Source organism: Plecotus auritus (assembly GCF_963455305.1).
Source record: "Plecotus auritus genome assembly, chromosome: 10".
NCBI lineage: Eukaryota > Metazoa > Chordata > Mammalia > Chiroptera > Vespertilionidae > Plecotus > Plecotus auritus.
Genome location: NC_137785.1, coordinates 3,128,807 through 3,145,568, shown reverse-complemented (window position 1 = coordinate 3,145,568; position 16,762 = coordinate 3,128,807). Strand labels below are relative to the sequence as shown.

Sequence of the window (16,762 nt, the reverse complement as noted above, 5' to 3'; positions counted from 1 at the left end):
ACTTTTATCATATGCGTCGCACATTGATTTTTCTTAATTGAATTCGAAATATCGTGATGGGCGGGGATGGTTTGGATGCGTCGCCGTTAACGTTGAAGCCGCGTTCACACTTGATTGACGGTATTTCCAAATGTTCATGAGCTGAGGACATTGGTAGTTGTTGTTTTTTTTTCTTTTAACACCCTCCTACCGTGAAGTGAGCTAATATTTGCTCAGTTGTTCAGTTTACCGTGGCGACACGAGACGTGGAGCATCAGGCGACTGCCAACGGCAAAAGCAACCGTTGCCATGCCCCGTCTATCCGAAGGACTGGGGACTCTGTTCAGACGAATAGAAATTTCCAGAAAATAAATGTCACGTCCTTTCTATAATTTCTTAAAGTGTGCCAAAACCGGTGTGGCTCAGTGGGTAGAGCATCGGCCTGCGGACTGAAGGGTCCCAGGTTCGATTCCCGTCAAGGGCATGTACCTTGGTTGTGGGCACATCCCCAGTGGGAGGTGTGCAGGAGGCAGCTGATGGATGTTTCTCTCTCATCGATGTTTCTAACTCTCTATCCCTCTCCCTTCCTCTCTGTAAAAAATCAATAAAATATATTTTTTTAAAAAAAGTTATTTTCTCTCAGTGCTTCACAGATTCTATATTTGTTTAAACTTTTGACAATTTAACTATTTTCTTCTAACGTTTTTCAGTGAACATGTTTTTTTTATAAATTAAAAAATAACAGAGCCCTGACCGGTTTGGCTCAGTGGATAGAGCGTCGGCCTGTGGACTGAAGGGTCCCGGGTTCGATTCCAGTCAAGGGCATGTACCTTGGTTGCGGGCACATCCCCAGTGGGGGGTGTGCAGGAGGCAGCTGATGGATGTTTCTAACTCTCTATCCCTCTCCCTTCCTCTCTGTAAAAAATTAATAAAATTATATTTTAAAAAATAAATAAAAATAAAAAATAACAGAATTTTAATGACCAACAAAAGTTATCTTTGAAATGTTTACTTTAATATGTAGCCATTATGTTTACTTTAGTTTTACGTTATGTGAATTTCATTTCAATGAAAATAATTCCCAAAATCGAAAATCAACATAAAAGAAATGTAAAATTGCCAAACGGTATTAGAAATGATCTCAGACTAAATGTTGGGAAATTTATAACTTTGAAAGTTGACTGTCATTGAGCAGGTTGAATCTGAGGCAGTGTGGTTTGATTTAATTTTTATTTTTTTAAATATATTTTTATTGATTTCAGAGAGGAAGGGTGAGGGAGAGAGAGATAGAAACATCAATGGTGTTGCTATTTGGGGGTCTTTTGTGGTTTCAAATAAAATTTGGAGTATTTGTTCCAGTTCTGTGAAATTCACCATTGGTATTTTGATAGGAATTGCATTGAATCTATAGATTGCTCTGGTGGTATGGACAATTTCATGAAGTTAATACTTCCTGTTCAAGACCACGGTATATGCTTTCATTTATTTGTTATCTTCTTCAATTTTTTTCCTTCAGTATCTTATACATTTCTGAGTACAGGTCTTTTATTCGCTTGGTTAAATTTAGTTCTAGTTACTTTTTAAATATATTTTATTGTTTTTTTACAGAGAGGAAGGGAGAGGGAGAGAGAGTTAGAAACATCGACGAGAGAGAAACATCGATTCAGCTGCCTCCTGCACACTCCCTACTGGGGATATGCCCGCAACCCAGGTACATGCCCTTGACCGGAATTGAACCTGGGACCCTTCAGTCCATAGACCAACGCTCTATTCACTGAGCCAAACCAGTTAGGGCTATTTCTAGTTTGTTTGTTTTTTTAATGAAATTGTAAATGGGACTATTTTCTGGGACAGATTCTGACAGGTGATATATCCTTGTGGTTTTAATTTGCATGTCTCTGATAATCAGTGGCATTGAGTATCTTTTCATATATCTCTATTGGCCATCTGTATGTCCTCTCTGGAAAAGTGCCTATTCATGTCCATTGCCCATTTTTTAATTGGATTTTTGTCTTCATTTAGTTGAGTTGTATGAGCCCTTCATTTATAGTTCATGATTGGTGCATACAGTGTGATCAATTTCTAAATTTTTAGACTTATTTTGCTGCTTGACTGAATTTATTTATTAGTTTTAGTAGTTTTTTGCTCAACGCTTTAGGATTCTCTGTATACAGTACCTTGTCATTGGCAAATAACGACATTTTTACTTGTTCCTTTTTTTTATTTGAATGCCTTTTATTTCTTCTTCTTGTCTTATTCCTGTGGCCGGGACTTCCAGGACGATGTTGACTATGAGTCGTGAAAGTGGACTTCCCCGTGTCATTCCTGATCTTGAGAAAAAACACCTTGATTTTTTCTCCAGCGGAGTGTGATGTGAGCTGTGCGTTTGGCATTCCTGGCCCCTTATTATGTTGAGGTATGTTTCCTCTGTCCCCGCTTTGCTGAGAGTTTTGTTTTTTTAAAATATATTTTATTGATATTTTACAGCGAGGAAGGGAGAGGGATAGAGAGCGAGAAACATCGATGAGAGAGAAACATCCATCAGCTGCCTCCTGCATACCTCCCACGGGGGATGTGCCCGCAAGCAAGGTACATGCCCTTGACCGGAATCGAACCCTGGACCCTTCAGTCCGCAGGCCGACGCTCTATCCACTGAGCCAAACCGGTTTCGGCTGCTGAGAGTTTTGGGTCGTGCATGTATGCATGGTTTAGTCAAATGCTTTTTCTTTCATCCGTTGATATGATCGTCTGACCTTGCTTCTTCATTCTGTGTATGTGGCGTGGCGTGTTAGCCGACGAGTGCGTATTGTACCGAACTTGCATCCCAGAAACGGACTCAACGTAACCGTGGTGTGTGACCTTTGGACTGTATTGCTGAGTGCGGTTCGCTCATATTTTGTGGAGGACGGTCGCACGTGTGTTCCTCGGAGACACTGGCCTATAATTTTTGTTTCTTTGTAGTGTCTTTGTTTGGTTTTAGAAGTGGAATCACGCTGGCCTCATCAAATGTGTGTGGGAGTCTTCCCTCCTCTGGAATTTTTTTTGTAATAGTTTGAGAAGGATAGGTGTGAGTTTTTCTTGGGATGTTTGTGAAAACTCAGCTTTGAAGGCCATCCAGGTCAGGACTTTGGTTTGTTGAGAGAGATTTTTTTTATTTTTATTTTTATTTTTTTTTTACCGCTTTGATTTCGTTAGTTGTAATCCGTCTGTTCAGATTTTCTCTTTCTTCTTGATTCCGTTTTAGGAATGGGTATGTTTCTAGGAATGCATCCGTTTCTTTCAGATTGTCCAATTTGTTGGCATGTGGGTTGTTCATAATATTTTTTTGAAATAACCTTTTTTGTTTCTGTGGTGTCTGTTGTTACTTCTCCTCTGTCTGATTTTATTGATTTCAGCAACGGAACCCAGCAAGAGAAAAGAGAAAGGAATTCTGAAACAGCCAGGAGGCAGTGGACAAATTGGGAATGGCAAGTCCATAGCTATCAAGAATTACCTGGAGGGAGGTCCATGGGGGAAAAAGAGGGACATATGTAATACTTTCAACAATGAAGAAGGCCCTACCCGGTGTGGCTCAGTGGATAGAGCGTCGGCCTGCGGACTCAAGGGTCCCAGGTTCGATTCCGGTCAAGGGCATGTACCTTGGTTGCGGGCACATCCCCAGTAGGAGGTGTGCAGGAGGCAGCTGATTGATGTTTCTCTCGCATCGATGTTTCTAACCTTCTATCCCTCTCCCTTCCTCTCTGTGAAAAATCAATAAAATATATTTAAAAAATGGTCAACACTAGATCATAGGCAGCCGTGGGCAAACTACGGCCCGCGGGCCAGATCCGGCTGTTCTATCCGGTTCTCTTGCTCTCCCCTCCGCTCCTTTACTTTGAGTTTATATTAGTTCACACAAACACTCCATCCATGCTTTTGTTCCGGCCCTCCGATCCAGTTTAAGAACCCATTGTGGCCCTCGAGTCAAAAAGTTTGCCCACCCCTGTCATAGAGCTTACACTTAAAAAAAAACAATGAAGAAGTATTTAAAAACAATAAATAGCCCTTACTGGTTTGGCTCAGTGGATAGAGCGTCGGCCTGCGGACTGAAAGGTCCCAGGTTCGATTCCCATCAAGGGCATGTACCTTGGTTGCGGGCACATCCCCAGTAGGAGGTGTGCAGGAGGCAGCTGATGGATGTTTCTCTCCCATCAATGTTTCTAACTCTCTATCCCTCTCCCTTCCTCTCTGTAAAAAATCAATAAAATATATTTTTTAAAAAAACAACAATAAATAAAAAACCCATTTATATGCAACCTGGAAGAGACTTGTTTCAGACTGTATGCTGTAGGCATAACGTGTCCTCCATAAGTAAACACACAGTCACAGAAGCAAATGTTTATTTTCTGAGTACATACAGACCTTTCCCTCAGTGTATTCCACTGTTAAACATTACACAACCCAGAATCACTCCTGTTTGTAAAGGGGAAGTTGTGGAAAGGATGTAAAAGTCATGCCTCGGGCCGAAACCGGTTTGGCTCAGTGGATAGAGCGTCGGCCTGCGGACTGGAGGGTCCCGGGTTCGATTCCGGTCAAGGGCATGTACCTTGGTTGCAGGCACATCCCCAGTAGGAGGTGTGCAGGAGGCAGCTGATCGATGTTTCTAGCTCTCTATCCCTCTCCCTTCCTCTCTGTGAAATATCAATAAAATATATTTTTTTTTAAAAAAAAGAAGGGCTCACTAACTTATTGAGGACAACAGATAACCCCGAGGCATGACTTTTTTTTTTTTTTAAATATATTTTATTGATATTTCACAGAGAGGAAGGGAGAGGGATAGAGAGCTAGAAACATCGATGAGAGAGAAACATCGATCAGCTACCTCCTGCACACCCCCCACTGGGGATGTGCCCGCAACCAAGGTACATGCCCTTGACCGGAATCGAACCCGGGACCCCTCAGTCCGCAGGCCGACGCTCTATCCACTGAGCCAAACCGGTTTCGGCATAGTGAGCCCTTCTGATCGAAGATTAAAACGATCGGGGTTCCCCCTGACAGTCCTCTGGGCTCATGAAGTCCTGGTTGACCCACCTGAGTCTCAGCTTCCAGGGACACGTAAACTCTTGGAAGGAGAAAAATCGGGCAAGGAAACAATTCTGAGCTCATTTCGTGTTAAAAGACTGTACCCATTCCGCCCGTACCTACACGTAGGGACACCGGAAAGGCTGCCAGTCGTGGGTGGACAGGGCTCAGGCATGTTCAACAGGCCAAAGAGAACTCAAATCTAACCTGATCCTGTTAGAAAAATCGCCATTTTTCAGGGGCTCTCTAGAAGCCACTTGCTTGGAGGCGTTCATAATTCAGCCCATAATTGGCTGTGAACCTGAGAAAAATTGCCCACAGCGTGGGGATAATTAGGTGGGCGGGGGGAAGAGCTTAAGTGTTTTATGTTTTTATTCCCTTCCCCTCCCCCCACCCCGAAATGGCCATTAAGGGGAAAGGCGTCCACCTCTCTCTCTTCTCTTTGTGTCTGTAAATCTCCAGGAGCTCCCCGCGATGCAATGGGTGGCTGAGTCTTCAGAAAGTGTTCTGATGACTCACCCTCCCTGTGACTCTCTCTGTCTCAGTGGCCGTCAAGCAGGAGCCTTGGATTGCTCTGCCCTCTACACACGGAGTGGCCAGATGATGATGATCTCTGGACGCATAATCATCTGGCCACTCCGTGTCTATCCTGTAGAATAAAAGGCTCATAGGCAAATGGTCCCCTCGACCAGGAGTTGGACCAGCAGGCAGGCTGGCCAACCGCCCACGTCCCCTCCCCCTGGCCAGGCTGGCCGGACCCCACCCATGCATGAATTCATGCACCGGGCCTCTGATATTATTATGCGTTCAGATATCATCATCATCTGGCCACTCGGTGTATTATCATCTGGCTCCGAACCCAGGAAGCAGAGCGGCTGTCCCCATTGAGAAAACCAGAGCACACACAGACCAAGCTGGGCCGGCTGTCATGTGGGATGGCTACAGATTACCTGTGGATTGAAGGGATCCCCTTCTACACGATTACCATCAGGGACCTAAGGTCTGTGCGGGACGGATTCGTGGTGAGGGACGAAGACGTCATCGCAGTGTCCTACCCAAAGTCAGGTAAGGAAGCAGGGTCGGGCCCTCACCGGTGTGGCTCAGTGGATAGAGCGTCGGCCTGCGGACTGAAGGGTCCCGGGTTCGATTCCGGTCCAGGGCATGTACCTTGGTTGCGGGCACATCCCCAGTGGGAGGTGTGCAGGAGGCAGCTGATCGATGTTTCTCTCTCATCGATGGTTCTAGCTCTCTACCCCTCTCCCTTCCTCTCTGTGAAATATCAATAAAATATATTAAAAAAAAATAAAAATAAGATGATGTCTTTATTTTTAAATAATTATTTATTGTTGAAAGTATTACATATCTTCCCCTTCCTCCCTCCCCCCGCCCCCCGCCCCATTGATGCCCTCCAGCCCACCCCACCCCCCACCTTCAGCACCCTATTGGCTGTGTCCCTGGGCCATGCATATACGCATACAGGGTCTTTGGTTGATCACCTCCCACCTACCCAATGGCCCTGGCTGGTTTGGCTCAGTGGGTAGAGCGTCGGCCTGAGGACTGGAAGGTCCCAGGTTCGATTCCAGCCAAGGACACAGGCCCGGGTTGTGGGCTGGATCCCCAGTAGGGGGCGTGCAGGAAGCAGCCCATCCATGATTCTTCCTCGTCGTGGATGTTTCTCTCTCTCTCTCCCTCTCCCTTCCTCTCTGAAATCAATGAAAATATATTTTTAAAAAAAAATAAATGGCAAAATGGCAGGTGCATTTGAGCAAAGATCACTACCTGCTCTCTACGATGACGGAATCCTAAGAGCAAAAAAATGAGTCGGGCCGAAACCGGTTTGGCTCAGTGGATAGAGCGTCGGCCTGTGGACTGAAGGGTCCCAGGTTCGATTCCGGTCCAGGGCATGTACCTTGGTTGCGGGCACATCCCAGTGGGAGGTGTGCAGGAGGCAGCTGATCGATGTTTCTCTCTCACCGATGGTTCTAGCTCTCTGTCCCTCTCCTTCCTCTCTGTAAAAAATCAATAAAATATATTTTTTAAAAAAAATGAGTCGGAAGCAGGCGATGAGATGAAGATCTGAGAATTCTATGCCAGCAGGCGAGTCCCTTGGCAGCTCTGATCAGACTAGGAGAGCGAGAGAGGAATGCGAACCCGGCCACATCGGGGCAGTGGATTCAAAGTGACTCATTGAGTTTTAAAGGTCGGCAGCCTTTCCGAGCGATGGCGCCGGAGACGCTGGCCTGGCTACCGCGTTGTGGGGTGGGCTGAGGCGTTCCCGCTGTGACTGCTTAGAACAGAAATGTCCATGCTTAGGACAGGCCGCTGCGCAGCGGTGCCACAGTCCGTGGAGGGTGTTGGTCACGAAGATTTGGAGCAAGTCCCAGCTGGTGTGGCTCAGTGAGTAGAACATGGGCCTGTGGCGGAAGGGTCCTGGGTTCGATTCCGGTCAGGGGCACATGCCTGGGTTGTGTTTCTTGCCTCACTCGGGTCAGGGCATGTGTGGGAGGAAACCTACTGATGTGCCCCCCCCTCTATCTCACCTCTGTGTGTGTGTGTGTGTGTGTGTGTGTGTGTGTCTCTCTCTCGCCTCTCTCTCTCTCTCTATCTCACCTCTCTCTCTGTGTGTGTGTCTATCTCGCCTCTCTCTCTCTCTCTATCTCACCTCTCTCTCTCTCTCTCTCTCTCTCTCTCTCTCTCTCTCTCTGTGTCTATCTCGCCTCTCTCTCTCTCTGTGTCTATCTCACCTCTGTGTGTGTGTGTGTGTCTATCTCACCTCTGTGTGTGTGTGTGTGTGTGTGTGTGTGTGTCTCTCTCTCGCCTCTCTCTCTCTCTCTCTATCTCACCTCTCTCTCTGTGTGTGTGTCTATCTCGCCTCTCTCTCTCTCTCTCTATTTCACCTCTCTCTCTCTCTCTCTCTCTCTCTCTCTCTCTCTGTGTCTATCTCGCCTCTCTCTCTCTCTGTGTCTATCTCACCTCTGTGTGTGTGTGTGTGTCTATCTCACCTCTGTGTGTGTGTGTGTGTGTGTGTCTCTCTCTCGCCTCTCTCTCTCTCTCTATCTCACCTCTCTCTGTGTGTGTGTGTCTATCTCGCCTCTCTCTCTCTCTCTATCTCACCTCTCTCTCTCTCTATCTCTATCTCACCTCTCTCTCTCTGTGTGTCTATCTCACCTCTGTGTGTGTGTGTGTGTCTATCTCACCTCTGTGTGTGTGTGTGTGTGTCTATCTCACCTCTGTGTGTGTGTGTGTGTGTGTGTGTCTATCTCACCTCTGTGTGTGTGTGTGTGTCTATCTCACCTCTGTGTGTGTGTGTGTGTGTCTATCTCACCTCTGTGTGTGTGTGTGTGTGTGTGTGTGTCTATCTCACCTCTGTGTGTGTGTGTGTGTGTGTCTATCTCACCTCTCTCTCTCTCTCTCTCTCTCTCTCTCTCTATCTCACCTCTCTCTCTCTCTATCTCTATCTCACCTCTCTCTCTCTCTGTGTCTATCTCACCTCTGTGTGTGTGTGTGTGTCTATCTCACCTCTGTGTGTGTGTGTGTGTGTCTATCTCACCTCTGTGTGTGTGTGTGTGTGTGTGTGTCTATCTCACCTCTCTCTCTCTCTCTCTCTCTCCGTCTGTCTATCTTGCCTCTCTCTCTCTCTCTCTCTCTCTCTCTCTCTCTCGTGTGTGTGTGTGTGTGTGTGTCTCGCCTCTCTCTCTCTCTCTGTCTATCTCGCCTCTCTCTCTCTCTCTCTCTCTCTCTCTCTCTCTCTCTCCCTGTATGTCTATCTTGCCTCTCTCTCTCTCTCTCTCTCTCTCTCTCTCTCTCTGTGTGTGTGTGTGTGTGTGTGTTTGTCTCTCGCCTCTCTCTCTCTGTGTGTGTGTGTGTCTCTCGCCTCTCTCTCTGTGTGTGTGTGTGTGTGTCTCGCCTCTCTCTCTCTGTGTGTGTGTGTGTGTCTATCTCGCCTCTCTGTGTGTGTGTGTGTGTGTGTGTGTGTGTCTATCTCGCCTCTCTCTCTCTCCCTGTGTGTCTATCTTGCCTCTCTCTCTCTCTCTCTCTCTCTCTCTGTGTGTGTGTGTGTGTGTGTCTCTCGCCTCTCTCTCTCTCTCTCTCTCTCTCTCTGTCTATCTCGCCTCTCTTTCTCTCTCTCTCTCTCTCTCTCTCTCTCTCTCTCTCTCTCTCTCTGTGTGTGTGTGTGTGTGTGTCTATCTTGCCTCTCTCTGTGTGTGTGTGTGTCTATCTCGCCTCTGTGTGTGTGTCTATCTCGCCTCTGTGTGTGTGTGTGTGTCTATCTCGCCTCTCTCTCTCTCCCTGTGTGTCTATCTTGCCTCTCTCTCTCTCTCTCTCTCTCCCCCTCCCTCCCTCCCTCCCTTCATCCTTCCCTTCCTTCCTCCCTCCCTTCCCCTCTCTCTAAATGCAAAAAACATCATCGAGTGAGGATTTAAAAAGAAAAAGGGGGAAAAAAAAGAAAAAAAGAATGAAGGATCCATTGAATGTGGCCAAAAGAAAGTTAAGAGGAGAGAGAAAACATCAGCTGGGTTCACGGACGTGGGCGACATTGCTGAAATGACACGACAGTGCCTTTAACACGTCCCAGTGCACCCCAGTCCGATGACTGTAGGGCACCCTCTTCCTTATCCAGGAACCAGCTGGATGAAGGAGATCGTCCATCCGATCCACACCAGGGGAGATCCCAGCTGGGTGCAGTCTGTGGTCAGCTGGGGCCGTTCGCCTTGGATCGAGAGCCCTGCAGGGCTGGAACTTATCCGGAAGCAGAAAGACCCGTGCGTCTACACCTCCCACCTCCCCATGCAGTTCTTCCCCAAGTCACTCTTCACGTCCAAGGCCAAGGTGAGCTCGTAAGGCCACGTCCATTTGGATCACTTCTCGGGGTGCCCTGGATGCCTGTGTTTCAGACAATGGCTGATGCTAAGTGTGTGACTCAGTCCAGTGAGATGGTTTAAAACCTTGTTCCGGGATACAGTGCCCCGAGCACACTCTGTCGATGGTTAACCAGAGGAAAGGCAGGATCGCCACCCATCTTTTTAAAAATATATATTTTTACTGATTTCAGAGAGGAAGAGAGGGAGAGAGAGAGAGAGAGAGAGAGAGAGAGACATCCACGATGAGAGAGAATCATGCATCGGCTGCCTCCTGCACGCCCCCTACTGGGGGTCGAGCCCGCAACCCGGGCCTGTGCCCTGACTGAGAATGGAACAGTGACCTCCTGGTTCATAGGTCGGCGCTCAACCGCTGAGCCACACCGGCTGGGCATAGCACCCACCTTTGCTGCGTTGGGGTGAAACGTTCTATCCATGTCCGTTAAATACATCTGATCCAGTGTGTCCTTTTTAGAGTCTCTGTTTCCCTGTTAAGTTTTTGCATGGAAGATCTGTCCAGTGAGGTCAGCGGGGTGTTAAACTCCCTACTATGACTGTATTGTTGTCGATCTCTCCGTTAAAATCCTCTAGAAGTTTTTTTTATACATGTAGGTGCACCTCTATGGGGTGCATGCATGTTTACCAGGGTTACATCCTCTTGTTGGATCGATCCCTTTAGTACATGTAGTGACCTTTGTTGTCTCTTGTGATGGCCTCCATTTTAAAGTCTATTTTGGCCGAAACCGGTTTGGCTCAGAGGATAGAGCGTCGGCCTGCGGACTGAAAGGTCTCAGGTTCGATTCCGGTCAAGAGCACGTACCTTGGTTGTGGGCACATCCCCAGTAGGAGGTGTGCAGGAGGCAGCTGATCGATGTTTCTCTCCCATCGATGTTTCTAACTCTCGATCCCTCTCCCTTCCTCTCTGTAAAAAATCAATAAAATATATTTTTAAAAAATAAATAATTAATACATTATTTATAAAAAAATAATAAAATAATAAAAAAATGAAGTCTATTTTGTCAGATAGGAGGATTGCTACTCCAGCTTTTTTTTTTTCCTTTTCTATTTGCATGGGAAATTGTTTTCCATCCCCTCACTCTCATCCTGTGTGCGTCTTTGGTTCTGAGGTGGGTCTCTCGTAGGCAGCATAGAGTTGGGTCATGTGTTTGTATCCATTCAGCTACCCTACACCTTTGGATTGGAGCATTTAATCCATTTACATTTAAGGTTATTACTGACTAGAGGCCCGGTGCATGAAATTCGTGCGCTGGGTGTTGGGGACGGGGCGGGGGGGAGGGATTGTCCCTCAGCCCAGCCTGCACCCTCTTCAATCTGGGACCCCTCAGGGGATGTCCGACTGCCAACTGCTCCTTCCATGGAGCCCAAGTCAACGTGTGCCGTAGGGCGGGGTCGCCATGAATCCTGTTACATCAGTGAAGCAGAGAAGATGAACGTAGAGCCAAACACCTCAATGGGAGTGGGTTATCCTCCACTGGCCCACATCCTGAGCAGGGCAGATGGGTACACTTATTCTTGTTTCTTTGTGTTTTTTGTTTTTGTTTTTTTCCATTTAAGGTTATTTACATCATGAGAAATCCCAGAGACGTGATTATTTCCGGTTATCATTTCCACAAGACGCTGAAAATCACCAGAAATCCAAATTCACTTGAAGAATACTTTGAGTGGTTCCTTCGAGGAAACGGTGAGTTGGACTCGAAACGAGGTGGGGTTCCTGCCCTTCGCCTTCGGGTCTTCCCGTCTCGCGGTTTACACAACCCCCTGACAGTGCGCCATCCGTGCCATGGGACCGATAACCCGGGCTCTCCGTCAACATGCTTCGCTCCCACCACGTTTTCCTAAGGGCCATCCACAGGCTCCTGGTAAATCAATAGGTACAGAAAGCTGGTATCTGTTTGCTGAGAATGAGGGAACAGGAGGAGTGGAGAGGGATCGTCAAAGATCATGAGATTTTTGCCGAAACCAGTTTGGCTCAGTGGATAGAGCGTCGGCCTGCGGACTGAAGGGTCCCAGGTTCGATTCCGGTCAAGGGCATGTACCTTGGTTGTGGGCACATCCCCAGTAGGAGGTGTGCAGGAGGCAGCTGATCGATGTTTCTCTCTCATCGATGTTTCTAACTCTCTCTCCCTCTCCCTTCCTCTCTGTAAAAAAATCAATAAAATATATTAAAAATAAAATAAAGATCATGAGATTTCTTTCTTTTCATTATTATTTTTTTTGAGGTGGGGAGGAGAGAGAGAGAGAAACATCAATGTGAGAGAGAAACATTGATCAGTTGCCTCCCGTATGCGCCCCGACCGGGGATGGGACCTGCAACCTGGGCATGTGACCTGACGGGGAACCGAACTGGCAACTCTCTGGTGCACGGGGTGAAGCTCCAACCCACTGACCCACACCGGCCAGGGCCTGAGATTTCTTTCTGAGGTGATAAAAGTGTTCTAAAATTAACCGTGGCGGCCCTAGCTGGTTTGGCACCGTGGGTAGAGCATCGGCCTGCAGACGGAAGGGTCCTGGGTTCAATTCCTGGTCAGGCCCCATGCCTGGGTTGCAGGCTTGATCCCCAGTGGGGGCCGTGCAGGAGGCAGCCAATCCATGATTCTCTCTCATCATGGATGTTTCTCTCTCCTTCTCCCTCCCTCTTTGATATTTGTTTTCTGGGTGTTGTTTATTGTGTGTGTGTGTGTGTGTGTGTGTGTGTTTAACAAAGCTCTATTTCTTTAATAGAACTTAAATATATTATTATATTAAATATATAATACAAATATAAAATAAATAAATAGATATGGTTGCACATATCTATGAATAGACAAAAGCCATGGAATTGTGTCTACGGATCTGGTATATAACCTCAAGAAAGCTATCTTTTTTTCAAAGGATGTTGTGTGAGGGTGGAAGTCTGATGGAATTGCTGACACCCTTCTCCTTCCCTACTCAGCAACCACCCGGATGTGGGAGATGACCCTCTGGTGTCAACGCGCATCCATAACCATAGATCAAAACTAGAAAAATAAATTCGGCCGGAACGTATAAGAATCAGAAAGTCCCATGCTTCCATGCTCGCATCTCTCCATTCAATTTTTCCCCCGAGTCTTTTTTTTTTTTTTTTTTTTAATCCTCACCCGAGGATATTTTCCCACTGATTTTTAGGGAGTGTGGAAGACAGGGGGAGAAACAGAGAGAAACATCGATGTGAGAGAAACGCATCGATGGGTTGCCTACTGCATGAGCCCTGACCAGGGCCTGGGCCGGGGAGGAGCCTGCAACCGAGGTACGTGCCCTTGACCGGAATCGAACCCGGGACCCTTTGGTCCGCAGGCCGGCGTTCCATCCACTGAGCCACACCAGCCAGGGCTTGGGGTCCTTCTTCGAGTCCAAGTCCAAGGCCAAAGGGATCACATCCTGCAAGGCCAGTTTGGATCGCCACTTGGGCTGTCCTGGATGCCGGTGTGCGAGGGACGGATTCAAAATCCGACTCATGGAGTGAGCATGGGAGAAAGGTTTATTCAGGGCTACACATTCACGTACGACCAGCAGGTCAAGCTCCCGGCCCACAGGCTGCAGGCGGCCCACGACAAATATTTTGGTGGCCCGGCCAATATAACGGTATGTAAAGAGACGGTTTAATAAAAATCTCGTAACTTGCCGAAACCGGTCTGGCTCAGTGGATAGAGCATCGGCCTGCGGACTGAAGGGTCCCGGGTTCGATTCCGGTCAAGGGCATGTACCTTGGTGGCGGGCACATCCCCAGTGGGGAGTGTGCAGGAGGCAGCTGATGGATGTTTCTCTCTCATCGATGCTTCTAGCTCTCTATCCCTCTCCCTTCCTCTCTGTAAAATATCAATAAAATATATTTTTAAAAAGTAAAATAAAAATAAAAATGTCGTAACTTAATTTTCACAATATCCTGTAATATATTCATATACTATAAATACTAATATAATTATTAATAACAAACCACAACGTTAGCTCATGACGGATGGCTATCATCGCGTGGCATTCATCTCCCTTACGCGCAGGTGCACCATGTCTCGCCACTGACACCCGCGGCCAATATTCTAGCAGCCGAGGGCCACGTCGTCAGTCTTGGACCGACGTGTTGGGTGTGCACAACAGGAAATATTTCGCTTTCGGAGAACAAGAAAAAAATGGGTTCATTTGCGCGACGCTTAGGAATCTGTGCCGTTATGCCGTGTCTGGCAAGTTCACGTTCAAGAAAAAAAAAATATTTATTTGTATTAAAATGTTCTACTATGTTGTGTGAACGACGACTCCTTTATTTCAGCCCTTGTGTACGCAGCACGTCTCTTTCGACATAAGCCTACGTTTCCATGGAAATGGAAGCTTTTATTTTATTTTATTTTATTTATTTTTTTTGCGGCCACATAAGCTTAAACCTTGTTTATTCGGCCCGTGGGAGCCCGTGAGGGTGACACGCTTGGTCATGGGGAGAGTAGGTCGTTTTCATGGGCTTCATGGACCTCTGCTGCCACCTAGTGTCCGTCGCTGGGGAGAGCAAGTCGACTGCCAATCCTAACGCACAATGCAGGGGACATGCGGGGTGTTCACGTTTGTTTTCTGGGTGTTGTTGTTTATTGTGTGTGTGTGTGTGTGTGTGTGTGTGTGTGTGTGTGTGTGTGTGTGTTTAACAAAGCTCTATTTATTTAATAGAACTTAATTTCGTTTGTTAACATATATATATATTTTTTAAATATATTTTATTGATTTTTTACAGAGAGGAAGGGAGAGGGACAGAGAGTTAGAAACATCGATGAGAGAGAAACATCCATCAGCTGCCTCCTGCACACCTCCCACTGGGGATGTGCCCGCAACCAAGGTACATGCCCTTGACCGGAATCGAACCCGGGACCCTTCAGTCCGCAGGCTGACGCTCTATCCACTGAACCAAACCGGTTAGGGCTTTTTTTTGGTTGTTGTTGTTTTTTTTTGTTTTTGTTTTTTTTTTAACAAAGCTCTATTTCTTTAACAGAACTTAATTTCGTTTGTTTATATATATATATATATATATTTTTTTTTTTTTTTTTTAAATATATTTTATTGATTTTTTACAGAGAGGAAGAGAGAGGGAGAGCAAGTTAGAAACATCGACCGGAATCGAACCTGGGACCTCTCAATCCGCAGGCTGACGCTCTATCCCCTGAGCCAAACCCGTCAGGGCTTGTCTGCTTGTTTACTGGGCTGAAAAGTGGCCTCATTCGAGTGGGCGGGGGGTTGCAGGACGATTCCCTGAAATCCTAACCCCCAGGGACAACCTCCAGGCCTCCGCTGTGTTTCAGCTCCAGACCCACAAAACCCCACGCGTGATGCCATGGCATCCGCAGGGCCAGCTGCACCAGTGATCATGCCCTGGCGCCGACCCATCAGTGGAGCCCACAGCCCTGAAAGGATACACCTGGAGAGCTGGTGACTATTCCATCGGGACCGCCCCTCGAATCCCCGCCCTTAGAAGCCCTTTCCCGCCCCCTCCCCCCGGCCCAGTCTCCCTGCCTCTCTCTCTCCTGGCTCCCAGGGTGGGGATTGCCTCCGTGACCTGCTTCCCGAGCCCATTGCTTCCACGGCTCCCTGCTCCCACCGCTGTGACTTTCTAAACGTGAACTTTCTCTTATCGTTGGATTCCTGGCTCTGATCTCTTCCTTAGCCAGAACTCCAGCGCCCAGGTTGCTGGACCCAGGACCCGGCGGACTGCCTCGGTCGGACACCTGGTGACGTTCCTCCATCAGCAGATTCAAGACGTCTGGGCCCTGGCACCCTGGTCTCTCTGTAGCCATGGGGGTCTCTGATGCATGAGTTTTTCCCTGAGCTTCCCACTCTTTCCACCAAAGTGAAGTATGGTAGCAACCACACTTGGGTAAAAACTGCTGTTTGAATGTTAACCCTGCTATTCTGGCTTCTGCACACACTTACTTGCTTAAACAATAGGGTAGTTACCTCAGCACATAAACCCATCCCACATCACAGAGGTTATTCTCCTGGGCCTGTGGACCAGAACCACAGGAGATGGATCCCCACTGACTCAGTGGCTCCAGGAGTTGAAACGGCAGACAACTTTTAGAGATGATTAACTTTGCTCAGTTCTGCTTCTGTACCATCTGCTTTCGCAAGATAGGTCCACATTCCAATCCGATGTCCAGCAGGATGTGGCTGGGGCTCGTTTAGAACAAAGGAGAGTTTTTGTGGGTTAGACCTTTAAAAGGACTGCCTACACCTGAGACGGCGCGGTCGTGAGGGTGGACTCCGTGGCCGTCCTGGCCAGCTCAATAAATCCTTGCCTGCTTTTTTTAATCAATCAGCAGCCTGTGGTGGTCTTATTCTGACTCCAGGGTTCGACCCCACAACACAAAGTCCCCCTAAATAGCAGGAAGGACCTAGCCGGTGTGGCCCAGTGATTGAGCATGGACTTATGAACCAGGAGGTCACGGTTCAATTCTGGACCAGGTCATATGCCCAGGGTTGCAGGCTCGATCCCCAGTAGGGGGCGTTCAGGAGGCAGCCGATCCATGATCCTCTCTCCTCATTGATGTTTCTATCTCCCTCTTCCTCTCTGAAATACATTTTAAAAATCAATAAAAATATATTTTAAAAAGCCCTAGCTGGTTTGGCTCAATGGATAGAGCGTCAGCCTGTGGAACGAAGGGTCCCAGGTTCGATTCCGGTCAAGGGCACATGCCTGGGTTGCGGGCTGAATTCCCCGTAGGGGGCTGGCAGGAGGCAGCTGATCAATGATTCTTTCTCATCATTGATATTTCCATCTTTCTCTCCTTCTCCCTTCCTCTCTGAAGTCAATAAAAATATATTTTTAAAAAATTCTGTCCGGCCTGGCCTGGCCG

The 16,762-nt window shown here is 47.5% G+C and overlaps 1 protein-coding gene across 4 annotated transcripts in view; it reads left to right on the top strand.

Moving 5' to 3' along the window:
- LOC308234869 (sulfotransferase 2A1-like) overlaps nt 1-16,515 on the top strand; it is a gene marked incomplete at its 5' end in the record, with an annotated part of 64,902 nt that extends 48,387 nt beyond the window's left edge. The window contains 5 exons of one of the 4 annotated variants that reach the window (XM_080643290.1): nt 2,258-2,395; nt 9,662-9,870; nt 11,475-11,601; nt 15,212-15,338; nt 15,574-16,515. In XM_080643290.1, coding sequence (XP_080499416.1) covers nt 9,673-9,870; nt 11,475-11,601; nt 15,212-15,338; nt 15,574-15,715 — 594 coding nt within the window. In that variant the 3' untranslated portion in view covers nt 15,716-16,515. Of the gene's footprint in view, nt 1-2,257; nt 2,396-5,975; nt 6,106-9,661; nt 9,871-11,474; nt 11,602-15,211; nt 15,339-15,573 lie in introns of those variants that run through there. The other 3 variants (XM_080643287.1, XM_080643289.1, XM_080643288.1) reach the window with 3 other exon arrangements.
- Between the last annotated feature and the right edge of the window lie 247 nt (nt 16,516-16,762).